Source organism: Accipiter gentilis, chromosome 6 (genome assembly GCF_929443795.1).
Source record: "Accipiter gentilis chromosome 6, bAccGen1.1, whole genome shotgun sequence".
NCBI lineage: Eukaryota > Metazoa > Chordata > Aves > Accipitriformes > Accipitridae > Astur > Astur gentilis.
The window spans coordinates 8,209,474-8,227,279 of NC_064885.1; the positions used below are offsets into that span (position 1 = coordinate 8,209,474).

The 17,806-nt window shown below is 49.3% G+C and overlaps 2 protein-coding genes across 2 annotated transcripts in view; one reads left to right on the forward strand and one right to left on the reverse strand.

Annotated features, from left to right (window-relative positions):
• Positions 1–17,806, forward strand: part of RABEP1 (rabaptin, RAB GTPase binding effector protein 1) — an 847,425-nt gene that overhangs the window by 84,096 nt on the left and 745,523 nt on the right. The window lies entirely within an intron of this gene.
• CUX1 (cut like homeobox 1) overlaps positions 1–17,806 on the reverse strand; it is a 283,260-nt gene that overhangs the window by 8,462 nt on the left and 256,992 nt on the right. Inside the window, exons 15-18 of the mRNA XM_049801967.1 lie at positions 4,722–4,858; positions 4,101–4,167; positions 2,736–2,848; positions 1,958–2,074 (exon numbers count right to left, since the gene is read on the reverse strand). Of these exons, the coding sequence (XP_049657924.1) occupies positions 1,958–2,074; positions 2,736–2,848; positions 4,101–4,167; positions 4,722–4,858 (434 nt within the window). The remainder of the gene's footprint in view (positions 1–1,957; positions 2,075–2,735; positions 2,849–4,100; positions 4,168–4,721; positions 4,859–17,806) is intronic.

The window sequence follows — 17,806 nt, forward strand, 5'->3', positions numbered from 1 at the left end:
GGAAACACCTGGGCTAGTGCAAATCCCACTCTGAATTCCTTTGCTGCTGGGCCAGGTAGGAGGGAGACAACAGTTTAGGAGGAGGAAATAATTGTTTGAACAGACAGCTGTTATTAGCTGGGCAAAGGGCAAGGAAAATGAAGGGTACTCCTTCAAAGAAGCGAAAGATTTAGCTCGGTTCAGGCAGGCTGGGTTTTAAACTCCTCCTGGGACGGAGGTTCCCCTCGCGCAGCCTCGCAGGCGGTGCTGGAGGAACGGCGGCAGCGAGCCCCGAGGATGCTGGCGCAGCCCGCGCATCCCTGCTCCTCCTTTCTCCAATGCTACCTCTGCACGTCACAAGAATCGCAGATTCCGCGTCGTTCCTACCCAAAACCAGCCTGGAAACAGCACGTGCTGCCACCAGGCACGATCGTAGTCCAGTGCGAGCCCTGGCTCTCGGCTACGTGGGCTGCGCGTCCCTGCTCAAGGGCTCCGGTGCTAATCCATCTCTCTCCCCCAGCACCGTGCCTTCTCCAGCTCTGCCCTGCCAGCACCGCGATGCTGACATTTACCAAGGTCTTTCTGGACCATTTACTACGTGCCGCTGGTTGTCCTCCTGCCCGAGCACCCCAGCACGCTGGCCGGTGGCTCCGTTTCACCGCGGGTAAACCCCGCTGCACGCAGACCTTTAGCAAATATGCCCTTACACGCCGCAATACGATCCACGGGTCACCGCGCAGTCAGGAGCCAGCGATGAGACCAGCTCCCAATTTAGGGGCGATGAATTCGCTATAGCCTGGCCTTATTGAATGATCTTTGATGAGTATTTTTAACGTGTCACATGCCCGATTAGGTGGTGAATTATGCAATCCTCTGGGCTGCTGCGTCGAAGGCTTTTGCTCTTTAGATCATGTGAATGGCATTCAGGGGTTGCCTTGTGGCAGCAGATAAACAGGGGGATGATCTTCCGCGGGAGAAACGGGCAAAAATGTCAGAGGGCCCGGCCCAGCGTCATCACTGAGACATAAATAAAAGAACCAAATAAGGTCCTTCGCGGCTGTAGGAGTTTCCCATCCCCAAACGCTATTAAAATATCCATCAATAGAAAGGACTCGGTCCACTCAGCAGTTCTGGGGGAGGATGGCAGGGCAAGCAGCAGGCAGGGCGAGGAGCCGGTGTTCGAACCGGTGTCCCACCCCCCGTTATTGTCACTTTTGCATTTATAAGGAAAGCCTGAGGTCACGGTAGCCCAGCTCCAACCGAGGAAGTGGTTGCAGCTGAAAGCTCCCTGACCCGCTGCCAAAACCCCCAGGGATTTCCAGGGATGAAACCCCCAAGGCACGTGGCATGAGCAGAGCAGGTTGCAGCAAAGTCTGGACCCCCTCCCCAGCCTCCTCCTGGTGTTACTGGGATGGTTTTGGGCTGGTTTCTGCTCTTTTGGGGACAGGCCCTGGCTGCCCAAGGGAGTGAGAAGCCGAGCAGCTCTCTCTGCTGGCCACAAGAAATTCAGAGTGGTGGGGAATGAACATAGGCATGACAGGATGAATTATTTTTCAGCCTCTGACTGCAGGGATTTATTGCAGAAGGTCCCAATTTAACCTTTTGCTGCCTGGCTGGGCAGAGGCACCCACGACTTGCCTGCTGGAGCATCACGCTGCTGGCAGTGAGCATCAAAGGGGTTTGTAGCAGCTCTTTTGGGGAGGAAATCCAAGCTTCTGTCATCAAAAATGTCAGCCACCCTTCAGCACAGTTAAAAACTACCTTCTCAGCAGAGAGGCTGGGTACCTGCTCCTCTATACAGAACATTCAACCCTTCTTCGCCCCAATTAGCTCTGATTTTCTAACTTTCATGCAAGGTGCATGTGGGTAATGTGCAATTTCCCCATTGCTCCTGTACACACAGGGCAATGGTCTGCGTTTGGAATCTGTCCGTCCGTGTGAACCCAGCCGGAGGACGGACAGACAGCCAGCCACTCACCCGGCCGGGGTAGCTCTGCAGGAACTTGATCTTCTCGTAGAGCTTGATGTTGTCGGCTCTCAGGTTGTCCAGCTCGCTCTGCAGAGCGTGCACCGTGTGCTGCATCATGCGGTTCTCCTGCATGGGGGGATGAGGGGGCCGTTAGCAGCGAGGCCGGGGGGGGACAGGGTCTGCCCGGGTGGGAGGCAGAAGGGGGTGTTGTTTGGTGTGTCCAGCCGGGGTTTAGACCCCTCTCAGTACTTAAAATCTTACGGCTTTGAATTAAAATCGCTCCCAAATTAAAATTGTCCCAGCTGCTGCTGAACGGGGCCTCCAGTCCTGAACCATTAACGAACCTGATCCCTCCATGGCCAAAGAAGGGCCAGCCAGGGTGGCTGTGGGCGGCTTTGGGCTAAGACCATGCCCCGCAGGACGTGGAAAGCCAGCCTGCCGGCTTTGAAGAGGTCATTTTGAGCTGTACTTCAATTTGTAGAGCTATCGGGTTTTTACTCCGAACCACGTTCCCTACGTGCTTTTTATAGGGCACCCCCGAATGCTGCGCCAGACGGCCAAGCACACGTGCAAGGCAACAGGGATTCGGACCTGTCCTTGAACTGGAGCAACACCGATGGGCCGGGGGAGGCTTTGGTCCTGCTAACAGCAGAATAGATTTTTCTCTCGCTTGCAGTGGCGCTGACTGCGTTGTGCTGATAATAAATGCCCCGCAGGTCATTAAAGCAGCCAGCTCCAGACTGCAGGTCCTGCAGCCCCCGCTGGCCACCTTCCCCACCCGACGTACCCCCTCCAGCTCCTGGTTCCTGGCCCGGAATCGTTCCCTCTGGCTGGAGATGATGGAGAGGAGCGAGTCCACCTGCCCTTCGGGGAACGAAGTGCCGGGGGACGGCGGGTGACCTGCAGACAAGGCTTGGTATGAGAGGTGACCTGGCAGATGCCCCCCATCCATCCCGGAGGAAGCAGGGCTCGCTCGAGGTTCCCCCTCTGACACCGCGGGACCTCAGGGGCACCCAGACAGATAAATTCCTGTGCATAGCTATTACGGCATGGACTAGTTTTTATGCTTTTGTTCATTTTGGGGGGACTTTATCCTGGGAATGGACAGGTTCACTCCCCAGGGACAAGCAGTCACGTTATTTGGTGCAACCCGTGGCTGCCTTCCCATGACCCCAACCCTCCCAGTCCCTGCTGCGACTCCATCCCGCAGCTTCTGCAGCGGCCGTAGCCCTAAGAAAAGACCCAGTGCCGCAACCAGCCCCTCCATCCACGTACTCTTCTCTCCCCTTCCCCTCCTTGCAAAACGGTCACCCTCATTTTGTACTTTCTCCTCTTTCAGCCACCCCAGCAAAGCAGGGGCTGCTCGCCCGCAGCCAACGCTGCTCCGTGCCCAGGAGCCCCATTTTGTGGGTGCCCCATGCAGCTGCCCCCCACGATGGGGCTCTACCAGTACCCTGGGGGGGGGGCGGGGGGCTGCGGCCATCCCTCCCCACTCTGCCTTCCCAGCAGTGGGAGGCATCCACGGCCAAGGAGAAATACGTCCCCGAGGCCGTGACTCAACCGGCTGCACAGAGGATCTATTCATAGCGCAGGATGGGTGGCTGCAGGTTGTTTGGCTTGGTGGGACTGTTGCTGTGATATTGTTTATGATGTGTTTTCAAAACCTTTCAAAACAAAAAACAACCAAAACCAACAACAACAAAAAAACCCAGAAAGGAAGTGGGTTTTCTTCCAGAGGAGCCAAGTGTCATTACTTGATTCATTTTCTCCTGCAGACCTCGGCGGAGGAGCCAATGTAAAGGAAATGTTTAGCTCACAGGCTCTGGAGGGGGTTTGGTGTGGAAAGAGCAGGAGTTAAAGTGCAGGGTGTTTGGTTCAGCCTGGGTTCACTGACTCGGCACAGAGCCAGGCCTGGCAAAGGGCTGCTGCGCCATCTCGGGAGCAGCTGGAGGACCAGCAAACCACGCTGAGCATGGAAAACCCATCACTGGCCCCAGTGACGGACATGCTGGGCAGGTGATGTCTGTGCCGGCTTAGGAGCATCCTCGCGCCGCCATCCCCGGAGAGGTGACCACCCTACCCACGGCACCGGGATGACCCCTGCCAGCACCTTGGCTCGCAGCACGGCTCCAGCTTCGCGCCCGCCTCTCACCGTAAAACAGCGCCGTGGCCTCCTTGATGGGCTCAGGTATCTTCTCCAGGCTGGGGACGGCCGCACCCTGGGCAGCACAAGCAGAAGGGATGAAGTATTTCCCACCCACCCAAAGGTGCCTGGTCAAAGCAAACCCCTCCTGGGTCCTGCTACTGCCCTGGCACCCACAGCCTCGTGGGAGCTTTGCTTACAAACAAGCACCCTGCAAAGATCAAGACTGAGACAACGTGGAGAGGCTGGTGTTCAACCCTCAAATCCCATCCTTTGCCCGGGAAGGAGAAGGGCTGGACGGTCCCTGGATGCCACCACCACGACTCCCTCCCGCACCAGTACCATCCATTGCATGGGCACAATGCAACCCTCTGCTGGGCGCGTTGGGAGAAAAAGGAGGAAAAAACAAAGAAGGAAAAACAAAGAAGGAGAGACAAAGAAGGAAAAACAAAGAAGGAGAAAAAAAAGAAGGAAAAAAAAGAAGGAAAAAAAAGAAGGAAAAAAAGAGGAGGGAACAAAACAGCCCCCATGCCTGCTGTTGACCCCTCCATCAGTGACAGGGAACCTCTGGGGCCATTTTAAGTGGTCCCTGCCCACTGCCAAGAGCCGAGCGTCGCGGGTCAGGGTTACCTCTGCATCCGGGCGAGGCACGGCGGACAGGGCCTGGATGGTGCTGAGGTCGTGTTCCAGCTTGGCGATGAGCTCCTTTTGGCCAGCCAGCGTGGACACAGACTCCGTCAGCTGGATCTGCAGCTCCGCACAGCGCACTGGAAAACAGAGCCGGGGCTGTCACCCAGGGGTGGCCCAAAACCCCCAAGTTTTGCCAAGTGGACGCCAAAAAGCTGAGAAACCCCCACCTGGAGCACCAAAGCCAACTCACGGGCAGCAACCCTGTTTTCTCCTTATTTCTGGGGGCAGCAGGAGGGACCACACCAGCAATCCCTGCTCTGCTCCAGGCAAAGGCAACCGGGGATCCAGCCCACCTTGGCGATGCCCCAGGGTGGGCAGCCATCCCCGGGCAGGACCAGTGCCACATCCCAGTGCCAGAAGCAACGCGAGCAGGCAGCTGCTTGCACCGGCACGGCTGCTTCAAACGCATCAGCAATATATTTTTTGTGCCCCAGGGGTACCTGGCAGCATCCTGGCTGGGCAGAGTGGGGGGACCTGGAAAGGGATAAGGGGAGCTGAGCCCACGAACCGATCCCCAAGTCTGGTCTGTGTGATGGAGCCTCCGGGCAGCCCATTCCCGGCTGTGGGTGCTGTGACAGGCACGCACGGGGCAGACGGCTGCTGGGGGGGGGGGGGTTGGAGCGGGCTGAGGGACATCTCCAAGGAGGAGCTGAGGTGGGACCAATCCTGCCCTCAGGTGCTGGGCAAGGCTGTGCAGCCCCTGGCATCCCCGCTCGGCGCATTTTCGACAAACGAGCCCTCTTTCCAGTTGCCCCCCCAAGTAAAACCCACGCCCTAAACCACAACAGGCGCTGGCTGGAATGCTCCAGGAGCAAAACAAAACCCTCTCGTTCCCCTTGTATAACCCCAGCCCAGATGTGAAGCAACGGAGAGTCGCGTCAGAGCCAAAACGCAGCTACAGCGAGAAGCACAGGACCAGCACCGCAGGGCAAGCTCCTTGCTCCATTTGCAAATCCATCCTGAAACGCAGAGCGTCAGCAAGCAGAAGCCTTGTCCTGCAGCAGAAATCTACTTCTTTCACCTTTCTCCCTCGTGGCCAGCAACGTCTGGGCCTCTGCCTGGCTGAAAAAACCCACTCAGATCAAGGTTCAAACCCTGCGTTTTGCACCACCAGCCTCCCCGCTGCAGGGATGCAGGATACATCCCCCTGTGCCTGGATTTCCAGGTGGGTGAAAGCTCAGGTCCCAGCTGTTCCAGTCCCTCCCTGATAATTCCCGTTGTAATTATTCCCCTAAATTCCAGACGGCTGGAAGGCAAAAAAATTCCTCATTTATCAACAGCCAGGGAGCAAGAAATGCAAAAGCTGCCTGGGAAGCAGCCGCGCTGGGGGAGACGCGAGGGCAGACTGTTGCGCCCGCGGGGCCTCCTACCCTCTCTGAAGACTTCAGACGAGAGGTGTAAAGTGTGTGCAGCTCAATTCCAGCTCGCCCAGTCCTGCTGGACTGGGAGCTGCCCCGTGCACCCCAAAACCAGCTACAGAGGGGGGGTCTTGCAGGGGGCTCGATGCCCTGCGGAGCCTGGCTGGGATGGTTGGACTCAGGGCAGGAGCAAACGAAGTCGTGCCCAAAAGCAACGCTGCTTTCCCACGAAGCAGGGGCTTTGCTGGTGCAAATTCCACCCCCTCCCCTTTTTGTCAGAAATGCAATTCCTACGTTACTCGTACAAGCCTGCCTGCAAGGAAAGGGAGGTGACACATGCTTCAGACACAACGTATGGATTTAATTTTTCCCCCCCTCTACATAATTGCATTTTATAGGCTCCAAAATAGAAGGCTCAGGAAAGCCAGGAGCAGTTGCGATAAAGGCGCAGTCCCACTGGAGGTCAGTGTTTCTCAAGAAATGGGGAATCGCTGCCTGCTCCTGAAACATGGGTGGCCTGCTGCAAAATATTTGCATTAACCAGATTTGGAAAGAAGAAAACCTCTTCCCTACGGTTAATTATTTAATTGGCTGTCTCTTTAAATTGCATTAAAGGGTAATTGGGAAGCTATTACTAGCCAAACATGGGCTGTGGGGCCCAATTCTGCACAAGGCAGCCCCGATCCACTGTGCAAAGGGCCCGACGCTGCTGCCGGCATGCCCGGGCTGCACCACGCCGGGAGCAGAGCGGAGGGCTGGCTGGGGCAGGACACGCTCCCCTGCCTCCCACCCTGCCCAAAAAACCTCCGCAGAACTGAGCTTTGGCATCCTGCTGAAGGAGATCTGAGCCCTGGATCCCAGCTCCTGGGGTACTCTCTTAAATCATCTTTTTTTTTTTTGCTTTTGAGTTACATGGACTGAGTTTTTCAGTTTGCTTAGGAGAAAAAAGGGTCACCAAAGAAATACGTTTCCCAGTTTTAAAGAAAGCCGCATCCTTCCTTCCTTTGGGTTGCACTGCATCGGCCTTGGCCAGTCTTCTACAAACCGTCCGTGAAAAAAGAAAAGACTGGAGCCCTGTCTAACACTGAAGACAACCAAAACGCATGGAGCTTCTCTCTCATCTCCCCTTCAGTATCTCTTTTCACAGTTGTTTTTGGTGGTGTTTTTTTTTTTTAATCATAACTTTATTTTTTCAAAGAGGCAGTGGCTCTCCGTGAGCTCACGACTTCTCTGCCAGCAACCCTTCACCTCCCGCAGCGGGTGAAAGGCTCTTCCAGGACAGCAGGTCAGTTCAAGCACTGAGATCGAGCAAAAGAAAATCTGCCTTTGTCTTCCCTAAGCTGCTGTGCTGGAAAGCCCTCGCGCTGACCCTTCAGATGTACAAATAACCTCAAAAGCTGCAGAAAACAAAGACTTACTGCAGAAGATAATGCGACAAAGAAGGTGAAGCCCTGGGGAAACTGGGATTTTAAACCACTTATCTTTAGCCTCAAACTCTGTCGTTCCCGACTTTTGAGGCAATGGAGAAACCGGGCTTGACATTGCCGTCACCTTATGGACAAAAGTGAAGTGCAGCAACTGGGCAACTAAACGCCGGCCGAAGTCACCTGCCCTGCCTGCTGCCACACTGCAGGGCTGCCCAGCACAGGCAGGTCTGGTTTCTCCTTGTCTGATACACAGAAAACAATCAGCTGAGACTGGAGCATGACTGAAAAGTATCTTCGGAGTTCTTGGGAAGGTGGCAGAGCAGATGGGAGCTGGACTAGACAGTTTTGCACAGGGCACTTGTGAAGTTCCTACACAGCAGTTGGCTGGGTGAACTCTCCTTCTCGATCAGGGTTTTCTTAATTCAAATCCCCCATGACACTGATCCTAAATCCCTCAGCTTTCATCTGGCCTGGCTGGCCAATAACACAAGGGTCATTAAAAAACATTTCTGTGAACAGGCTCCCAGGAATTTGGCCGAAACCACCTGCAACAAAGGGGGTGAAGAGCAAGTCCCCAGTGCAACCACTGAACTTTGACTGCCAAGAGCTGAACCTGGGCTAGCACCTTAACACCACAGCCAGACCCTCCTGGGGAATCCTGGGCTTGAAGAGAAGCACCTTTCAGGACAACCATCTTCCCACGTCCCCTCTATGACCGACCAAGTCTTTTCTGTATCGCTGGACGCGTGGCCCCATGAAATGCCCAACATGAGTGAGGAGGGGGATCAGGCCGTCTGCAAGGAACCAACCACTTTGCAAAAGACTGGTCATCTATCAGGAAGAATAATATTGGTAGGCTCTTGAAAAGCATCTTAGCTCGCCCCAAACCGAATGAGTGATTAGAAAGAGCCTCTGCTCAAACAGTGTGCCGTAAAGATGATGTCTGTGCTGGGAAGTCTAAACGTACCTCCAACCCACTGCCCGAGGAGCACAGCCACGGATGACATTGCCATGGGATGTGTTTCTGAAAAAATGTAAAGTGTCTGTGCAGACAGGCAATGCGGTGAGACACAAAGGTGCCTCACGCAGAGAGGAAACAAAATGGTACTAAACTGAGAATAAAAGATTTAGACTAATCTCACACTTCTTTCATTGTAGATAGCCCCATCAGTCTCGTACTCCTCCAAAACTGCAAGTTAAAATCTTTGTGGTGGGTATCGAGGGGAAAAAAGTCCCGGAACCCCAGGCTCCATGGGCACATTCGCGGGGAGCCCCGAGCCCAGCAGATGTAGGGGCTCATCGGGAGCGCCTGCGAGACAGCGAGCCCAGCGCTGTCACGGAGCAACAGCAACTTTGACTCCTATAACAAGCCCCAGCAATTGGACTCCCTTGGCAAATCATCCAAAATAAACAGCATCTGTTTTCACAGATGGAGAAAATTAAGACATACTAGCAACTTAGTTTGAAGTTATAAGGCCAGACATAAATAAATGAGAGGCAATCTTTCCCTAAGATGGTGGCTTGATTACCGAGGATACAGACAGATGAATAAATCACCTTGGGGTGAGATAGGCTGTAACTTGCTACACATCCATGAGACTGGAGTAACTGCTCATGTGTATCTTCTGAGCCTGAAGGAAATGAGAGGTAAGTGGTATTGCTGAAGGGATCTGCAGGGTAGGAGCACACACATGGGCAGTTACTGCAAATTAGCTGATGCTCTGCAAGTTCACACCCTGACTTGCCTTATGGTAACTTTTTAATCTCCCTCCATTACTGTCTGGCCTCCTTGGATTTACATAACTGTAAAAAAATAAGAAAACAAGCAGAGAAGTGATGTGGCACGCTAGCAGCTTTCTTTGAAAAACTATCCTCTCAGAAGTCAACTGAAGTGCACTGAAACCCACTACTTCAAAGGTTTTAAGTCTATTTTATTGACTGGAAGGAAGATCATGGTAAGATAACTAAATCTTGGAGTACCTTGACATGAAGGCTGAGAAACCCAGGCACAAAGCTGGAGACTTACTCAACACAAACACTGGTGCTTGAGCGCGCCAGGACAAGGAGCGGGAGCCAAAGAAGTGGGAGGAAACTGGGTCTGCCACGGGTCCTCTGATTTTTCCAGCTCATTCACCTTTACCCATGTCGGGCCACTCCGGTTAATGACTGGGTTGCTGTGGACAGTTACTTAGAAGTTGAAATTGTCCTTCTTCCCCATGCAGAAATAAGCGCTCAGGCTTTTTGGCATCTCTCTCCCATGAGCCTTCTCAAGCCAACAAAGTCTTACCTCCGGTTCCACCTGATGCCAGAGCTCCCAGATTTATACATAAACTAAGGCACAATTTCAGGCTCTTGAAGTACTTGGCATTTAGCTTTTAAGGAAGTCTGAAAAAGACAGTACCGGTACTGCGCAAAGTCCTGCTCCCCTTCCAGAAGAATCACAGGGAGATGACTCTGCGCTTTGAAGCTGAAGGGATGAGGGGCACACAGTCCATATGCTGCAGATTCAGTCCTGGATGAACCAGGTGATTTTCTCTGTCCTCTTTTTGTCTATGGAGACGCCAAAGAAGAAAGATCCAAGCCAAAATCCTTCCCGCAATGGGAAGGTTGTCAAAGGCCTTTCAGTGTTGCACGTCTCGACGGTTCTAGTTCTGTCTCGACCTTTTCATAATGTGGGACAGCATTTCGGCATGGACCAGAGTTGCGTGGGAGTCATTCCATCTGTCTTAACTTTACGCAAAGCCTTTTCCTTGGGGCCACCATCGCTGTGAGCTGTCAGTAGGCTGAGAAACAGGACAAGAAGGCAGGGAATGATTGAACATTTCTTTCCTAGAAGGCATCAGAGCCCTGTCTCTCAAATCTAGCAGAGTCCTCCGAGGTGCAAATCTGTTCAGAGGTAAAGGCTGAAGAGCAGATTGTAGGACAAAACCCCAGCCGAGCTGTCTGCTGAGGTCCACGTCACCTCACATAAGGCAATGAAAAATCACCATTACCTGAAGGGCGTATATTCTTCCAAGAATCTCCCCAGAGTGAATAAAGATACTGGAGATCAAGTGCTCCAGAGATCGCACCAACACTACAGAAGTCACACAAGAACTGGACTTTTGAGACATTTTAAAGCAACCTCTCTAGAAATCTCCAGGGAGGGAGGAAAGATCAGTCACCTCCGAGAGCACCCGAGTAGCCAAAATGCCTGGATTATGTTAATCTGACAATCATCTCAGCCTGCAACTTTCCCTGTGGGTAGCAATCAGGCTGTCCTTGTTTATCACCTCTCCACCTGCCATGAGATTATTGTCCGATCAGACCCTCTGGAAGCTTTCTAAAAGGGCGAAAAAAGAAAGCGGATGATGAAAAGAAAGAATGACGACATCTCTAAAAGCCATCTGCAACTCCTAGCACAATCTACCTAGTCTTTAGCCACAGTTACCAGTCCTGGAAAAGCTCCAAGAATGAAGTGATGAGGTTGGCTCTAGAGACATAGAGGCTGTAGGAGAAGACATCAAGAAGCTTCAGTGACATCCTTCAGGGGTGTATGCAGAAGATGTGCAGTCCTAGACAGCAAGGGCTGGGACTGGCACCCGCGAAGGCAGCAAGAACAACCCTTCTCATTTTTGCTTTCACGAGCTGTCAAAAAGACAAGAAAAAATAGGGATAGTAGAAACCAGATCACATCCAACACCCCGAGGACAAAATCTGAGACTTCATCTGCCCAAGTGACAAAGGGTTGGGAGCACAGGGAAAAGACCTCTCACCCTAGCTGCCACGCTCATCACAATACATGAACATCCTTCTTTGAGTCCCCTGCAGCCCTTTTCATCAGTGTCCTCAGATGCATTTGTGAAAGTGGACTTGGGGAAGAGCAAAGCGAGCTACCAAACCACAGCCAGGCGAGTGCCTGCCCCACAGCAGCCCACTGTCCAGCTCTCCGGGTTTCTCTGTCGGCTGCCGGCAGAGGAGGGCAGGCAAGATTTCTGCTCCCTCCCCTCCTTTCCTCCCTCTCTTTTCACATTTTGAGGACCTGCCAGGAAGGGAAGGTTTGAAGGATTTCTCCTTCCCTTTCCTCCTGGCCCAGCCACTCCAAAATAAACAGCCCCCAGCAAAGAAACACAGTACCGCTTAATAAATTCACCCTGTAAGGATAGAGATTTCATAGAAGAGCGGATTATTTCCAAGGATACTAAGATAATTACATGGGTAACTAGGAAGAGTTCAAGAAAACAGTTTGAATTTTCTTATCAGTTTCCCATAGCTTGTAGCAAAAAGAAAATAAAATGCTCTACTGTAATCAAATCATGTTTTCTGAAGCCCTCTGTTGGCAAGTACACAATTTCTTCACCACTTCCATTAAAACAGAAATACTTAGAAGAAAATGATAGCATTTCAAAACGCAAAGAAGTGGGGCCCAAAAGCACCACGTCAGCTGCTCACAGTATGTTCTTACCTGGCGGGAACGAGATGCCACGTGAAAAAATATCCCCCTTCCCACCGAAAGACGAACTACCTCCCGCTGGCTGTGGGGCAGGAGCGGGCCCACGGCCAGTACCTGTGGCACTGAGGTGCTCACCGGGTGCTAACTTATTGCTGCACCTGAGGCTACAACGAACAAGGATTTCTCCCATTCACTCAGCAAATGCCTGGAGTATTTCCTATGTAAAACCTCACCCTTGCTACAGCATCTAACTCCAGAAGCAGCTGTTTACCGGCAGGAACACTGACATACGGGTACGTTCCAGTGCTGACCAGTAAGGTTCTATGGGAACACGCAGCATACACTTCTCCTGAAAAGGAGATTTTTGACATCCTTATGAAGGGCTACCAACGAAGCTATCATGGAAGATCCAGCTATCTCCATGGAAGACCGTAAGTATCTGCTCCTGACTTCTGAGATGCACTTCTGTGGTTTTGGTTGCCTTCCTAGTTTCCCAAAAATACGCTTTTCAAGACTTAGGCTTGAGAGGACAGTCTGGTTTTATCCCTGATACCTACTTCTGAGGTACAAAGAACCCTCTCCAGCTTCTTCTGTACCAGGTCTGTGCTTTCACAAATGTAATGCATCTTTTGCTTACAACCACGTGTGGGATTTTAGTAGTTCAGTGCCGATACCACCATACCTGAAGAAAAGCGCAGGTTATAAATACACAAATTAACCAATTTAAGTCATAGCACTTTAAAAGTGTGGATGTTTAGTATCAAGCTTAAAATGATTAGGGTGAAATTATACAAGATAATGCCATCTATAGCAATCAACAGTTTGACCAGTAGTTAAAAAGTAGGGGGCGGGGGGGGGGGAAGTGCATTCAACCTAGAACCTTTACATCATGTGGAACAACCTTTCACAGACGTTTCAAAAGCAGAAAAAACACATTTATAAAGAAATATAGGCATTAAAGAGCATTTTTGATACATGTTGAAGAGCATCCCACCCACTCCTGCAGAACAACTCCAAGCTAACGATGGCAAAGACACCCATGGAACGCAAACACTGACTTGGGCGAAGCGCTGCACCAGGCTGTCCGAGGGGGAAACCAGCTGGATGGAACCCGGCAATGGCTGGAAGGAGGGAGCGTACTGGGAATGCCCAGCCCGACTCCCTGCTTTCCATCTAGACCTTCTGGGACACAGCTCCAGGAAATTTCCAGCCTGTCCCTCTATAACTCCTCATGCCATGGTGAACATACCTAATCAACAGAAAACGCAGCCTACAAGGAGGCAAGCAACACACAAGCTGACAGCCCGATAAGAAAAATATGTAAGATACGTACTGCAGGAGATATGTAAATAAATGTAGGTCCCTCAAAATAATCTCCAATTCACAATTCAAAAAGCAGACACGAGCACGCCAGGTAAAAGAGCAGTGCAGAGGCAAGCACACACACGCACACACACGCACGCTCTACCTGAAACCCAGAGTATTGAAGCTAGAGATTTATTCTACTAGTTTTTAAAATATAATTCCTCTGATGGATTACAACATCTGTTCCTTACCAAACTTCAAATTCTAGACTCTGTAAATACTGAGTACGTTTATAGGAACAACATCTCATAAGGCACTACAACAGGAATTTATATAAAGTATCTGCAAAAACAAACAGTGAGCCAAATATCTGAGAAAATTTTTACACTTTCATTTTTGCATCTAAAGCATTTCTGACCTCAGACAACGTATTTATTTTTTTAAGATTAGCTAATACAATGTTATGGTGCTCAAAACAACCCCCCTTGCAGTCTCAGACCCCAAATACATCTTTTCTGTCCACGAAGCCAGGTGTCCACCTCCACTGCCTACAGCAGGAATCGTCACACTTGAATTTCACTAAAAAAAGGATACAGTTTGGAAATCTGACACTTCAATATTCAAGGTATTTAAAATATCCCCCCCCCCCCCCCCCCCCAACTGATATATAAAAAGTAAATTTTCCTCCCCTGGACAAACACAAATCCCCACCAAATCCAGCCCCTTCATTCCTCGGACATCACTGGAACAGAACCACCAATGTAAATGTTTGCTGCTTGGACTCAGGTCTCACCTTAATAAAGACAGCCCACGCGTAATTGTGTTTGTATAAAAGATATTTACTTCAATTATCACACCTAGGGTGCTAGTGAATAATAATAATAATAATACATCGTGTGAGTTTCATACAGTGATATTGCTTCTCCATATCATATAGGGACCGTTGTACAGTGCTGAGAACAAACATTATATGGCTAACCAAACAAAGACAGAAGAAACAATGCCATTCTGCTGACGGAGGGAGCGCTGCCCTGCTACTGCCAGCCATATAAACTCTTACTTTTATGTTTAAACAAATACCAAGAAATAAAATGTTACAAAAGATGAGTCACAGCAACACAATGTGGGCTTCTCAAAGCTACTTGTACAAAAAAATGACACTTTTTTTTTGGTCAATTGGGTCTTTGTGAGGATCTTTTTTTTTTTTTTTTAAATCTGTGATTGTGAATATAACAAACAAGCTCTAAAAACATCTAAGACTTAGTGCGTTACAGAAAAAATATAAAATACTGCTAAAAATGTAAGACACCACAATACACGGGGTAAAAATTGAGCTTATTATTAAAAAAAAAAAAAAAAAAAAAAGTTCTCAGGAAAAAGTACACCACTTTCTGTTTGAGTTCATCTTGTGCTGTGTTAGTAGTCGGGGCATTTCAAAGGTCTGCCCATTATCATGGCAAGTAGTTATTGCACAAATGCAAAGAGTTAATTTTTTAATAAAAAAAAAATGAAAAGGGACATGAGGGAAACAATTTAAAAAAAAAAAAAAAAAAAAAAAAAAAAAAAGAACAACATCTCCCCCCCCAGCCAGCCTCCATCTGCTTTGGAATTAACGTCCAAATTTGTACATTTGACATTCTCGCAGCATTTCCAGCGAGTGGGGCGCGCGGTGCCCGCTTTCGGAAAAGGAATGGTAGAAAACACTTTTCAATACAGAAATGCATACAGTATTCTGACAAGAATCACCTTTTTGTTTTGCAGAGGTTATCCAATAGTTACTGTAGGGCTTTTTTTCTCTCTTTTTTTTTTTTTTTTTTTTCCCCCCAGACTATGCCAGAAGGAAAGAACCTCGTGCGGGAAATTCATCTGATGGTTTTTAGTGGGACACCCTCGAAAGGCAAAGTGCAAATTTGCTTCCAAATCCACAGAAGTGGTGATGTGCCCTGCAACTAGCTCAGCACCCTCCACCTTTGCCCACTGCAAGGTTTTACCGCGGGGCCGGCTGGTTCGGTGCTGACCGGAGGCCCTTCGCATCGTCCCTCGTGCAGACACACGCTCCCCCGCGATGAGCAGGGGTCGTTTCTAGCGCGACGGTTTTCAGTTTGGCTCACGCAGCTTTTCTCTCGCTCGCTCGCGAAGTGTTACCTAGCCAGGGAAAGCCTGTCTGAACGTGTTTCGACACTGCAAGAAAACTAAACGACTCCTCCGTGACAAAGATCAATTCGTAATGTGCATTTCCAGAGTTCACACCAGGAAAAGTTGCTGCTGCGCAAGGTGGTTTTTTTTTTTTTTCCTTTTTCTTTTTTTTTTTTCCTCGACCAACTTTGAATGAGAAGAAAAATCAGCTCTGAATTCGGAAATTCAAACATATGCCAACAAAGATGAACATCACAGGAAACCAGTCTCTCATTTTAAATTAACACTCTTGAGTAAATCGCAATGTACTTTGACAAAGGGGCACTGCATCTTCATGAAATTCTCAGTAGAGGCTCTAGGAGGCTAAGGGTATTTTCTCTCTCTGTATATTTTAAGTCTCTTCTCTCACAACTGAGGCTTCTTATTCTCAGTCCTAAATTATTTTAAACTATTTAAATAATATTATTTATTAGGCATTTAGATAAAATACTTCTTTTAAACAAAAATGATTGCTCTAGAAAACACAACAGGGGCACAATGATATGGATACTGCAACGAGCCGACACCACCCCGCTCCATCGCTAGGATAGCCCAAACTTTCTCCAATGTCCGTTTAAGGGATATGTATACTCCTGTTGTGTTTATATCAAACAAAAACAAACCTCAAAAAAGAAACTGTTAAAATTAATCTCATAAATAGGAAATATTAGTTTGTTTTCCTAATTACAAACCACCTTTATATATTTCACCTTATGATGCTGTAGAGAGAGCAAGCTTGAAAAATAACACACAAGCGCTGGTAAGGGCTGAGGATGCCGGTGGGTGAAAGCCTGTTCTTTCCAAACCAAATTAAGACTGGAATGACTTTACAGTGCCTCGCCACCCAGAGACAATGCGGCTCTGGGCACGGAAATGAAGACGGCATGTATTACTAATGGCACAAAAGGACACGGTCACAGTAAGCGATGGCTGAAGTCCACGAGTGTTTCTTGAATGTGGACAGACCTGCGAGTACGCCGGGTGAGACTGAGCCTTACGAGCATTAACGCTGCCGGGCGATGGTGGACGTTCGAACCCGAGACCCTGCCGTGCTGCTGGAGCCAACCCAGAGGGATATTTTTTTTTTTTTTTTTTTCCCCAGGAACCTGAATTCTCATAAACTAGAGCTCGCGCTCGCCTGCGTTCGGTGGCTGGGACACAAACCTCCGAACCCAGAACGAGAACTTCTATTGCACAAAGCCTTAATGCACAGTGTTTGAAGTGCTCGTCAGCAAAGGGGCAACTCGTGTCGGGCCACTGAAACGCTCCTCGATCGGTGTTTGCTCTGCATCCCCCCACGTCCCCCCCCCCCCCCAGCCCAAACTGAAAAGCGGCTGTGAATGCTGCAATCTAGATCACTGTGCTTTAGATTATTCTCCACAAAGAGATTAGGAAATAAGGCACATAGCTTTCCAAGTATAGAAAGTTTGTTGAACAGTAAATTTTAGGAAAGTAGCAAAACCTAAAAACTTAACGGGAAATGTGGTAACATACAGGATTTTGATGACATGCCTACTGAACGAAAATAAAATAATTTCAAGCTAAACTAAAATCTCCCCTCCGCCACCCCCCCCCCCCCCCCCCCCCCCCCGAAAAAAAAGATCCATGATCTCCATCTCTCTAGAGGACGCAAGAAGGAAATGGAATCCCTGATCAAGGAAAAAGAAAAGTACGATGCAGATGTGACCTTGCTTATTCCCCACACACCTCCTTTACGAACTAGATGCTCAAGTACTCCCTGAATAGCCTGTACTAGCATCCAGAGGTAACTAGGTACTTTGGAAACACTTTTAAAGCTAGTAATAATTTACCCACACATAAATAATACATCAAAATAGCACTAAGGGTCTAATGTAAGCTAACAAAAGCCAGAGGAGTCTGATTGAAAGACTGATTGTAGAAAATATTTTTTGTAGTTACTTGGAGATAAGATTGTACTTCAGAGCAAGTCAAGTGCCAAGTTTTATTTCTTCTCTTGAAAACACAGATGCTCGCCTTCTAAGAGGAACTGCATAACAGAGAATTTCTATCTCAGTCCTAAGAATACTTGAGTTTTCAGCTTAGGGAGAGCAAGAATGAACTGCTTGCTTTAATTCGATATTTGGCTTAATTTACTGATCAGCTGTTTTTGTGATTGTTTTAAATACGTCTTTACTGTTCACCTTCCTGCTGTATGTAGATATAGGAGAGTATATTTTACATGTGCAAATATCTGGCGTATTAACTTCCTGCAGGCTGAAGCAAAAGCTACGGACCAACTGTTGTTACAGGATGTTGCAGGCGAGGTTTGACCCTTCCTTTCAGATTACTTGGCTTTTGCACATCTCG